Raw genomic sequence first — 12,265 nt, 5'->3', positions numbered from 1 at the left:
TCACTCAACAAATCGTATTCCAATCCATGTCTGCCAGAATCCTAGGGCCCCCTGGGCCTTTCAGTATGGATTGGGAAGTCCCTCTGGGGGCTATTAGCACAACAGCCTCCGGACAAGGCAGACCATACCAGAGGCGGTTTTCTGCTCCTCTCCTTTGATTTAGATTTGTTGCACTATGTTTAAAAAAAAAAAAAAAACTGTTTGGGTCTCAGTCGGCAATTAGCCGGGGCCAGCACAGAGCTAAAGGAGTGACTCATGTGGACAAACAGCATCCAGGATGTTTAGTTCCACTGGTGACCCTGATTATTGTAAACCTGAGACAGGAGTGCCAAGCCCTGGCACACCTCCAGCAGTTTCCTCTCCCTGTGCTCTGCCACCTCAATAAAACCTCCAACCAAGTCTCCCTTCTTCCTGCTTTAATCCGGTTGGAGGTCTCAGCTTTTATAAATAGTCCGTGGCAGCAGTACTATCACTAGGAGCAGTCTTGGTTTTATAAGAGGCCATGGCATTGATACCCTACAGAGGCTCCTGAGAAATCCATAGGAAAATCAAGAACTAAGACGAGACAGTCTCCCTCGGACTAGATTTTCACCGTTTAAGAACTGGAAACCCCCAAACTCGCTGGATCAGCTCGTATTGCTTAATGAAGAACTTTGTAATATTGGACTCATTCTCTTCCTTATTATTTAGGAGTCAAGGGTGTTCAGAGGCTGTTTGCTCAGGAGAGTGTAAACAGAGCTTGCTGATGCCCCTGGCCAACGAGAAGGCCTCCAAAGCTATTTCAACATGGCAAAAGGTGTGGGTCTAGCTAAAGAGGCTGAGCCAAGAAGTAGGGGTGAAGTAACTCTATTTTGTATTTGAGGTCCATTTTTATCTTTCCATCTTCAGGACAGGCATCCCTGGGGTTGTCGTTAGCAGAATGCCCGTTCCACAGCTCCCCAAACTGTGGAGTGTTGAACACCTTTCCACTGCCTTCGACTCACTTACTCGTAAGCAAATATTTGTGGTTTAAATAAGTCTAAAGACCGAATATGCACACAACATAGAATTCTTATGTTAATATTCTTCCCTCCCTCTTAACCAGGACGGTGTAAGTGTCCAAGGCCTTCAATTCAATGTCTTATATGTCACAGTGGACAAATGACAGGCGGCAGTTGTATGGTAGAATTCTTATCTTCTACAAAGGAAATGACAGTGTTTAACACTTAGGCAAGGCAACTAGGCCACAGGCCACCAAGGCCAGTGAACTGAGGTCACTGGGAAGATCATCCCGTTCATGGTCATCTTTAAAATCTATCGTGAAGTGGCTCGGTAAAAATGTAGTTGTTTATGGTCACGGCCAGGGTATTATTGGGACTAGCAAAAGTTCTAAAAGGCCTGCTGACTGGGGTCATTTTCCAGTGGTTGCAGGGGTTTTTTTTTTTTCTGTGTGTTCATACTATGTATATGAATATGGGCACACATCCCACAGTGTGCACATGAAGGTCAGAGGATGACTCTCTGGAGCCTGTGTCTCACTATGGAGCTGTGAATGACCTTGGATTTCTGGTCCTGCTGCCCCTACCTCCCAAGTGCTAAGATTACAGACATAGGCCACTCCATCTGGTTTACTCAGTACTGAAGAATCAAACCCAGGGCTTCATGCATGCGAAGGGAGCACTTTGTCAACTCTGCAAAATGTGGGAGGTTTGAAAACAAAAGTCTAGCACTGCAGGAGGAAAGCCAAGGGTCAAATGTAGTTGAGGTGCTGAGGGGTTCAAATAGTCCTTGTAGCTAGGTCCCAGCCATGGGGTCAGTTCATTTTTAATTTTTTTTATTTTATGTATATGAATGCTTGCCTGTGTGCATGAATGTGTACTGCACGCCTGCAGTGCCCTCAGAGACCAAGAGAGAGCGTCAAATCCCCTGAAACTGGACTTAGAGATGGCTGTGAGCTGTCTTATGCCTTCTGAGAACTGAGTTCAGATTTTCTACAAAGGCAGCAAGTTCTCTTCACCACTGAGCCAGAGCCATTTTTTTTTCTCCCTTTGTGGAACATGCTATGTCCTAGAACCTGATTTGTAGATTAGGCTGGCCTCAAACTCACAAAGACCCACCTGCCTCTGCCTCCCAAGTGCTGAGATTAAAGGGATGCACCACCAAGGCCGGTACCCATGGGCCACTCAAATATTAATGAATCCCACTGGCTTCTTTTGTGATTTGCTATGTTGTAGATAGGCTAGTGGTTAGGACCCTCCATAATTATACTTGTATTTATGGGACTGCACTGGCATTGTTAATTAACACTGGTGACTTAAAGGACTATTTTAACCCCTCAAAACCTTAGCTAGGTCTGATATTTAGCATCTCTCCTACAGTGCTAGACTTCTGACATGTTTTCAAATCTCTCACATTCTGCATAGATAAATTTTATTCTGCCTTCCCCAATATAGTTCTTGTAAATATTTCAATGTCGTCTCTACCATATGTTTTTAAGTCACTGAGAGCACAAACCAAATATCGTTATTTCACTAATACTATTTAACTTTGGTATTCCTAATGTCTTGTCATTTGCCCCCCAAAAACCAATTTTCAAAATCATTTTTGTTGTTGTGGTTGTTAGAAGACATTCACTACCTCTTTTGTGAATTATGTTGTTAACATTTTAGAGACACCTTGAAAAGGACTTGTGGCATATGTTAACATAAGTTCAAAGGAGAGAGTGGGGGGAAATATGTTGTAGAATTCAAAATCTAGAGAAGGTGGGACATGTGCTAAACACTAAACAAAGTGTGCAAGGGAACAGGCGAAGCGTTCCAGGAGGGTCTCAGTCAGCAGCTGTGAGCAACTGGATGTTAACACACAGGGCACTTACTAGGTAGGATCCTACGGCTGGTCTCCCGAGCTTCCCACCCTCAGACCCAAGGGCTTCTTACCCCAGTCTACTACCAGTCCCTAACTTTACTTTTATCCCAGTTCCCTCCTTTCCTCTTTCTGTTTGGTCTCTCGGTGTTTCCAATCACTCTCTAGGTAATTTCACCCATCTGGAAAGCAGCTACTGTCTTCTTTCTCTTTCTTTCTGAGAACTGTCACTCTTTCGGACCTTACTCCCGGAGCCAGAGCTGCTGAGAGCTCCTGAGGGTGATCTATTTTAGGAGTCCTTCGATCGGCTGGCCTCCCCCATGACGACGCCAGCTTGCTTCCCTCGTTCCAGCTCCTACTCATCCCTAGGGAAAAAAAAAAAATTGAACTCTATGGCCCCTGAAACTGTGACTGGATCTCCAAGGTCTCTATCTGGATCTAAGCTCTTTTGCTCTTTTTTTTTTTTTTTTTTTTTCCCAAAGTGAGATCAGGTCAAGGGGGTGGAGTGGACAGTACCTCTTTGCAGGCATGAAGCTCGGGTCCGGTTCCCAGGGTCACCTGGAAGGTGGTCCCAGCCCAAAGCAACAGCCACAGAAGCCGGGGTGTGCACCTTTCAGTTTTTCCTCGGTCTCTGGCAGAAGGATGGGGGTTGTGACCAGGCTCAGCCATAGCTCTGTCCTGAGCCAGCTGCAGTAGCGGCTCAGGTGCTGCGGTGGCTGCTTATGCTGGCAGGAGGAGGAAAAAAAAAAAAAAAAAAAACGAGGAAGGAGGTACACAGGGGGAGGATGCAAGGGGCTGGACTCGCTTCAGTCACCTCCCTGCGGCTACGCCAAGGCAGCCCATCCTTCTTCCTCCCGCGGTCCTCTCCTCCTCCTAACCATGTCGCCTTGACAACCGCATCCTCTTTGCTCAGCGCGGGTGGGGCAGGGACCACGCGCGCCTGTGCAGCTCACCTGCCGGTCTCCATGGCAGCCGCCACCGCTGGCGCGCGGCGTGGGAGTGCACGAGCCAGGGTTTGCAACTAACCGAACAGGCTTACGTAAAGCTCGCAGTAGAGAAACCCTCCAAAACATCTGCAGCAGCTCATTTCGCACCTATTACTCTTCCGGGCAGGGGGCTATTTCTAAGCATATCTTATTTTGTAAACATGGCAGGTAAAACGATTAGGGGAAGACAGGCGTCTTCGTTATCTTCCAGGGATCGTCTCCTAGAGTGGCCCCAGCACTAACTGCAAAATCTAGTTCCATCCTTCCACCCCACCAAATCCATCCACGTTTTTACAGCCGTCTCAGTGAGCAACCCTGACGTCTGCATAGTTAAGCAGCAAGGAGAATGACCTAATCGACAATTTTCCAAGTAGGACACGTGAGATCTTTGATTTTTTTTTTCTTTTTTTGACATTCTCTCACTCTCGTTGATTTGAAAATGGGGAAGCTTTCTTTTAGGTGAAAGCGAGAAGGAAACATTTGGGTCATCTTTTAGTGTTTCTTTCGTCAGCTTTCGCAGAAATCCCATGTCATGGGAAGCCAGCGTTTTCCAACTGAGGCTCCAGAGTGCGTATCCAGGTCGTCTTCCCTCCGCATTCACAGCAGCCTCCTCCCAAGGAGCCTTCTTAGTTGAACCGCCAGGTGGCGCATCAGAATACATCTGTCGTAACTGGAGGGATAGCTGCCTAGCAACTAAAAACCGGGCGTTCCAAACAATTGGGACCCGGGATCCTCTGCGAACCAGGTCGTGCTGAGGCTGCACTAGTCTCCAGGGAGTAAGCGTGCGTCTCTGGGCCTTTAAACATGCTTCAGCCTCAGGAATCTTTCTCGAACCCTGCCTTACGCGACGAAGACAAACATTTGGGAAATCTGTGGGCTTCTAAGGTACATTGAGGTTTCCTCAGCAAATTCCCAGTGGGGCCTGCAGGAGATTCTTGGTAACCTAACTGATGAGATCACCAAGTACCAAAGAAATCTGTTTTCTGCCTGTCTCCTAGGCCATCTATTTGCGTCTGATAACGTTTTGGAAGTGGTTTTGAGCAGAGGGAAGGGAACTGAACTCTAATGTAGAACAAGGTCTGTCAAAGCAGTGATGGGGAATATAAATGATGGGGAAATATAATAATAGTCTGGGTTCCACCAAGCTACCCTTTTGTCTTGTCTTGGCATGTGTATTCCAAAGACAGATGAGAGGTAGAATGGAAGAAAATCTCTGAAAGACACCAGGTCATACTTCAAGCAAGTCTTCATGGTACCTCTGGCCTCTGGTTGATGCAAGAACACATTTGTATATATGTGTGTGTTTAATTATGTTCAGTGGAAATATACACCATCTTTTTCCTAGTCTGAGTATTTGGGATATTTGAAGAGATACACAATAAAGTGAATTAAGTGGTAATTTGAGCTTGATAACAACACTAAAGAACTTCCTTTTCTTCAATATTTGCGGCTTATATGCCAGGCATGCTGGGAAACACTGAGAGCACATAGCCTCAATTTAGATATAGTTACTTTCCAGTTAGCTTAGTAAGGAAGACAGGCCAGCCCCTGCATCAGTCACTTAGTGGGTAGCACAACTGATCCTCATATTTGGTGGGTGATGGGGACTACCAGGAACTCTCAGCCTGCCTGGAGCTATGAGAATCTGTTTACAAACAAACAGCCAAACCCACAGACATAACAAAAACCAAAATGTACTTCCCTCAGAGGCACATGCACTGCGGTGGAGTCATAGGCAGAGTGCCTGAGAATAGGGGCATGAAGGAGGGGTTTCTCAAAGAAAGTGAGAGACATCTGATGAGTTACCTGAGACACGTGAAAAGGGTGTGCGTGTGTGTGTGTGTGTGAAGTTAGAAAGAAGGAAAGAAATACCAGCTACTGAGGGGGATAGGAAGCAGTAGGTGCGGATACACTCTAACGAGAGACAGAGCATCCTGGAGAACTGCTAACTCCAGAAAAGTCAAATGTCAGTGTGAAACAGAGACACACAGACTGGTGCTAGAGACGACCTCGGTGGCTGAATGCTGTGAGCATTGTGTTAGTGGGCTAGGAGCCATCACAGAGCTGTTGGGAATCACGAGACTTCAAGTACTGGCGTGTCACAGAGTGTTAGAAAGCACACACAGCTGTGACATGTCTTTTAGTAAATGTGTGTTAAATGTATAAGTATAAGCAAAATGGAGGGCCTACAGGCTTGACTTCATAGCAAGGTCGAGACTAGCCTAAATTATATGAGACACTGTCCCAAAAACCAAAACTGGTGGCCTATGTGGATAAACTTGATCAAGAGAGGATGCCGTTAACACTTATGGGATTGGTATTACGAGTATCATATGCTCAGCTCCATTACGTTTGTTGTAAATAAGTCACTGCTGCTAGACACGTACTTTGGTTATATCCTTGACAACTATGAATAGCTGCATGTAGCTGCAGTGAAAGCGAAGTTAGAGTCTCAAGATAGCTTGCTGTGGAAGTCCTGGATACCCAAAGGAATTGAGTTAGCAGAAGGATGCCTACACATGTAGGTATTTACTATGGCTCTGATAATCACAGTCCCCAGTTTAAAAAAAAAAATAGCCTAGGTATCTGCCCACATGAATGGCTATATGTGCGAGACATAAACAACCAAGTATCATTTAGTCATAAAGGACAGTTATATTTTCCAGGAGTTGGGTGCAACATAATAAGGCAGATGAGGCAGATTCAGAAAGGCAGATGTGGCATATGTAAAATCTCTTATATTTAAGGATGTGAGACTGCAGTATCTAAGCGATTGAACTGGCCTAGCCTGAGTTTGACCCCTAACAAAGCAAGTGGGACTGAGATATGAGCGTAGAAAGGGGACTGACTGGAAGAGGAATGAGAGAGGATAATTGGAGGTAAATATGGTCGGAGTTCCGTGTACTATCACCATGAAGCCTGTTTTGTATAGTTAGTGTGTGCTAATAATAAAAGATTACATTTGTCAATGTTCAGAGACTCCTATTACAGAATTGGTGACCAATAAATCAGGCTCTTCTGGCTTGAAAAAGAAAAGGGAAGCAATCATATGGAGCAGTGGACTGGCTAGGCTGGGAGGGAGACAGAAAGGCACCAGCTGGGAGGCAAGTGCAGTGGTCATGGGAAGCAGGTGCAGTAGTCAACCGGTGGGCAGGTGCTGAACCCCTAGAGAAGAGTAGCCAACATCAGAGACAAGTGATAAGATGTGAATTTGAGAAGGATGCAAAGGGCCATGGGATTTGATGGCTGACTCCACATGGGTATAAGGAAATGGATAAATACAAGATAGACTCCTGGATTTCCGAGGGTTCAATTAACACCATCACTGAAAAGGAGCTTCTTAAGGAAGCAGGTTTGAACAGAAAGATGTTGACATCAATTATGTAGATGCTTGTGTGGTGCCTCTGAAATCTTTAAATGATTGTGTGGTATGCAAGCTTGAGAAGGTAGGATTGAAAATGTATGTCTGGGAGCTACACAGCTTATGTGCTGTTTAAAATTGTAGTAGAAAAGCCGCCTATCCTGTGAATATAAGAGTAAGATACGAGGGAATGGAGAAATAGATGGCTTAGTGGTTAAGAGCATTGACTAGTCTTTCAGAGGTCTTGAGTTCAATTCCCAGCACCCACTTGGTAGCTCATAAGTGTCTGTAACTCCGGGCTCTGACATCCTCACACAGACATACATGCACCAATGCACATAAAATAAAAATAGTTAAAAAAATAAAACAAACAAAAAGATACTTTCTTGAGAAACCTGAGCAGAGAAGGAAGATATAACAGCCAGAAACCAGAGTTAAAGCGGATGGAGTTGGCCAACAGGATGGAGAAGTATTGGTGGGGTTTCAGAGTTACAGTGCCAGAAGTCTCAGGAACCAAAAAAAGATGAGAGCTGGAAAGATCCTTCTAGTCGCCACAGAGGTCATAGGTCAATAACCTGTTTCAGTGGACATTGGAGGAGAGGCAAGAACATAAAGGGTTGGAGACAGGAATGGGGAGGAAGGGGAGTTAGTAATTGTTGACCCTTGAAGAAGGGTGTTTCTGTGGAGAAGATGACAGGGTGGTAGATACAGCACCATAAATAGATGGTAGAGAGGGTGGAGCCAGAGGAGAGGATGGGGAACAGTACATATGGAAAGGACTGGAAAGGGCTGGGTCTAGAGAAACTTCCTCCTGAGTGAAGAGACTTCTCCCCATGATCAAAGGAGAGAGAGTCTGCAGACTGGCATCAGTGTTGATACTTGGATTTTTTTCTGTTTGTTTTTGTTTGTTTGTTTTAGACAGGGTTTTGCTATGTAGCCCCGGCAGACCTAGAACTTGTCTGTAGACCAGGCTATCCTCAAACTCACAGAGATCCACCTGCTTCTGCCTCCTCTCATTTATACTTATATTCAGCCTTTCATTTTTATTGTTGTTGTTTGGTTTTGATTTTGAGGACAAGGTTTCTCTATGTAGCCCTGGTTGTCCTGGAACTTGCTATGTAGACCAGGGTGCCTTCTAATTCAGAGATCTCTCTGCCTCTGCCTCTGCCTCTGCCTCTGCCTCTGCCTCTGCCTCTGCCTCTGCCTCTGCCTCTGCCTCTGCCTCTGCCTCTGCCTCTGCCTCTGCCTCTGCCTCTGCCTCTGCCTCTGCCTCTGCCTCTGCCTCTGCCTCTGCCTCTGCCTCTGCCTCTGCCTCTGCCTCTGCCTCTGCCTCTGCCTCTGCCTCTGCCTCTGCCTCTGCCTCTGCCTCTGCCTCTGCCTCTGCCTCTGCCTCTGCCTCTGCCTCTGCCTCTGCCTCTGCCTCTGCCTCTGCCTCTGCCTCTGCCTCTGCCTCTGCCTCTGCCTCTGCCTCTGCCTCTGCCTCTGCCTCTGCCTCTGCCTCTGCCTGCCAAAGGCATGCACCACTACCACCTGGCCTTAGTAAAAGGCCATCTCCTTGTGCCAATAGAAAAGATGTTGAGCCTTGTATAGCTTTTGTAGAATGTGGCAGAGCCACTCGGAGACACAGCAGAGCAAAGGCAGTAGCTGAATCTGTGTTTGCATCACGTATACATAATATTTCACATACTTGTCTGATCCTGCTGTTCAACTAAGATTTATCTGAGTTAAATCATACAGCAGTTTGCTACATGGAGGGAGAGGAGGGTAGACAGTAGGCTATTGGTAGAGTTCGGCCACTGGTTTGATCAGGCCCTAGTTTTTAAGTACCTGTGTTAGGTGATTGTCCTTGCCACTGAGGACACATGCAGTGGTAAAAATATTCATTTTCTATATACAAGAAAAAAACCAATTTTTTTCTCACTATGTCTGTGGGGTTTATAGAACTGAGTGTCCAATGACCTCTTTTGTGATGTTCCTTTCCTCCGTGAGTTATTCTTCCTTGCATAATCTTTTTCTCGCCTAGACAACACACATTCTTTGTTCCCCATCGCCTCTCATGGGACTCTTCCTGCCCTAGTGAAAATAGAGCCTTTTAGTTGAGTTCCTCTTCTGCACGCTTCAACTACTACTGCATGTGGACAACTTGCTTTATCTTATTTGTTTCCAGCGCTCCAGCAAGCCATACACTTCCGGTTTTCTGTTAATTAGAACTCCAAACTTGGGACTTGTAAACATGACCATATCATCGTTATGCCCTGCTCCTTGAGCCCCCTTCTTTATTTCCAGGATCCTGATCCACCGGTTTCTTGTTTCCAAGGCCCATTTCAATGATTTCTCACTCAGAAAGCTCAGGGAATCTGCCCCTGCTACTGTGCCTCTCCATACAACGGGATGAAGCACAGTGATGAACCAACATGACCCACACTGCATCAGCAAGGTGTCTGGTAACTGGGTCCTGTGTGTGGTTTCTCTTGCAGAAATCGCTGTATAAGAACCCAGCTCACCTTGCGCAACAGCAGGATCCCTGGAGTCGGCTCAGCTCAACCCCCACAGCCACGTCCAGAAGTCGAGACACCTTCTTTTTTGATTCTAAGGTACTTAGCATTGAAATACAAAATACTACTTCTTTTTGCATCTACTTAGGTCTCAATAAATTTATTTTTTCTCTTTCTTCCTTCTTTCCTTCCTTCTTTCCTTCCTTCCTTCCTTTCTTTCTTCCTTCCTTCCTTCCTTCCTTCCTTCCTTCCTTCCTTCCTTCCTTCCTTTCTTTCTTTCTTTCTTTCTTTCTTTCTTTCTTTCTTTCTTTCTTTCTTTCTTTCTTTCTTTCTTTCTTTCTTTCTAAGACAGAGTCTTGCTACATAGCCAAAGCTGACCTCAAACTTAGTATTTAGCCCAGACTAGCCTGGACTCTCAATCCTTCCTGTCTTAGCCTCCTAAATCCTGAGATTGCGATTGCAGGCATATGCCAGCACACCTGGCATTCATATCCTTTTCTAAAGATAGTCTGAAGTGCCTCAGCATCTCTCCATTCATTCCCAATTCAAAATCTTACCATCCAAAACCAACCTATTAAGTCACAAGGCTTGGTCCAAGTCATTTTTATCAAATTTCTTCTCACATAGTGTATCAAATCAAAGGCTGCTCCAGGCTGTTGTGATGCACACTTTTAATCCCAGCACTTGGGAGGCAGAGGCAGGCAGATCTCCGAATTAGAAGCCAGCCTGGTCTACAGCGCAAGCTCCAGGACAGCCAGGGCTACACAGAGAAACCCTGTCTCAAAAACTAAAGACAAACCAACAACAACAACAACAACAACAACAAAAAAAAAAAAAAAACCTTCCAAAGCTGAATATAACTGTAAATGAGGTAGGGTGTGTTAAACCCAAATCAAAGACAATTTTCCCATGTCACTAGAAACAGCCTTAACCAAAAGAGACCCTTCCTATTGACAAGAAGTCTCATCACACACAATGTGGTGTTGAGAGCTGGTGGGCTTCTGGGGGATAGGAGAGCTGAGTCCGATCTGAATACAATAGCTGGATGCAATCTGGTGAGAGGCAAGGCACAGAGCAGCAAAGTTAACTCTGGGAGGACTGATTCCTCTCTAGATACCAAAGGATGACCTGGACTTCCGCTTAGCAGCCTTGTATGACCACCACACTGGGGCATTCAAGAACAAAACTGAGATACTGTTACACCAGGAGACCATTGAGGATATGCAGGGGTAAGTGATGGAATCAGAGCCCCTCCACCCTGAGGATGTGCGGCATCAATTACATAAGGTAAAAGGACACCTGGTGCTGTGAACAAGTCCATAGCTGTTTGTTTGGTCTCATGCATGCTAAGCAAGTGCTGTAACCACGGAGCTACATCCTCAGCTCTCGTTTCTTTATTTCATTTTTAAAACATGACAAGTCCTCATCTCGATAGTTCCTCTCTATCCAGTTAAGTTCATGGAGATAAACAAACATGTGCTTTGATGATTCTAGAAGAGCAGTGGGGCCCTGAGGTCTTATGAACGCCTATTTCCCCTCTCACCACCTCCTTTCTGATTGACTCTCTCTTCTGCTCTCTTTCCACCATTGTCTAGAACCAAGATCCAGTTTCCTGGAGAATGTTTCCACGCTCCTTCAGCCCCCATTGCTTCCCGGACCACCATCAGGCACTGGATCAACCCTAAGAAAGAGTCCATCCATAGCATTCAGGGATCCATAGGTGAGGATTAGACGACAGCGTGGGCTTATGGTAGCGGCGGCAGTGGGGTTGCTAGAGGATGGCCAGGATCAGAGGCTCCTTGTTACTGGCTGATAGGAAAGATCAGAGACTATAGAGGGTAGGAATTAGTGATTAGGCTGTCACCTATCGTACTAACACTAGGGGACCTGCTGACGGTAAAACTGGGGGAGTCCATGTATTTAGATTAAGTCTAGGTGGCATTTTGATCAGGCAAGCACTGGACATGAATGTGGAAGTGAAGACCTTGGTTCACTTCCATCAGTCTGTCATATCTCAGTTTCCTACCTTTACAAGAATTTTCTCATGGTATCGATAAATGCATTGATTAAAGGATTAAAAGGGGGCTGGGGCAAAGGGTCTGAAATCCCAGCTCACCCCATTCTCTTTTCTCTACAGTGTCTCCTCACACTGCGGCCACCAATGGAGGTTACTCCCGGAAAAATGATGGTGGCTTCTTCTCCACCTAGTGGTGACTACCAGGCTAATTTCAACATGGTGGAACATCCAGCCACCCATCTTCATTAAATAGGTTTGTTCAAGATGAAGCCCCATGTGTCTGCTGTCCAGGACACTTTTGACCATTCTTAAAAGGAAGAAAATTCCCCAATTCTAGAAACTAGTCCTGTTGGGTAAATTTGCACCTTGGAAAGTCTTCTTGCCAGATGTAAGGGTTTAGGACGGAAGCACAACAGGTTTGGATGGGACACAGTACTTAGTGTACACGTTTGTAAACTAAAGTCACAGCTACACAGAGCCACATTTGGCACCAAGTCAGGGAAACAGGAAATAGACACAGCCTGTTCTCTTAATGAGCCAGGTATCACTATGGTACTACATACTC

The 12,265-nt window shown here is 45.7% G+C and overlaps 2 protein-coding genes across 3 annotated transcripts in view; one reads left to right on the top strand and one right to left on the bottom strand.

Moving 5' to 3' along the window:
- Positions 1–3,732, bottom strand: part of Elapor1 (endosome-lysosome associated apoptosis and autophagy regulator 1) — a 71,668-nt gene extending 67,936 nt beyond the window's left edge. For both annotated transcript variants that reach the window (XM_029475414.2, XM_021157508.3), the window contains exon 1: positions 3,358–3,732. In XM_029475414.2, the coding sequence (XP_029331274.1) occupies positions 3,358–3,510 (153 nt within the window). In that variant the 5' untranslated portion in view covers positions 3,511–3,732. The remainder of the gene's footprint in view (positions 1–3,357) is intronic.
- A 572-nt stretch (positions 3,733–4,304) lies between these two features.
- Positions 4,305–11,969, top strand: Cfap276 (cilia and flagella associated protein 276). Its single transcript, XM_021157509.3, has 5 exons — positions 4,305–4,712; positions 9,666–9,782; positions 10,797–10,912; positions 11,279–11,403; positions 11,821–11,969. Exons 1-5 carry the CDS (start codon positions 4,632–4,634, stop codon positions 11,889–11,891), a joined length of 510 nt encoding a protein of 169 aa, XP_021013168.1. The 5' UTR covers positions 4,305–4,631; the 3' UTR covers positions 11,892–11,969.
- The last annotated feature ends 296 nt before the right edge of the window (positions 11,970–12,265 follow it).

The sequence above is a fragment of the Mus caroli genome, unplaced genomic scaffold, assembly GCF_978045245.1.
Source record: "Mus caroli unplaced genomic scaffold, Mus_caroli_1 scaffold_3, whole genome shotgun sequence".
Lineage (NCBI taxonomy): Eukaryota > Metazoa > Chordata > Mammalia > Rodentia > Muridae > Mus > Mus caroli.
This window is presented reverse-complemented; position numbering and strand designations above follow the sequence as displayed.

Coding starts and splice junctions, on each gene's coding strand:
- Cfap276 (XM_021157509.3), top strand. CDS start 4,632: ATGCTTCAGCCTCAGGAATCTTTCTCGAACCCTGCCTTACGCGACGAA. Junction 4,713..9,665: donor GAAATCTGTGGGCTTCTAAG/GTACATTGAGGT, acceptor TTTCTCTTGCAG/AAATCGCTGTATAAGAACCC. Junction 11,404..11,820: donor TAGCATTCAGGGATCCATAG/GTGAGGATTAGA, acceptor TTTTCTCTACAG/TGTCTCCTCACACTGCGGCC.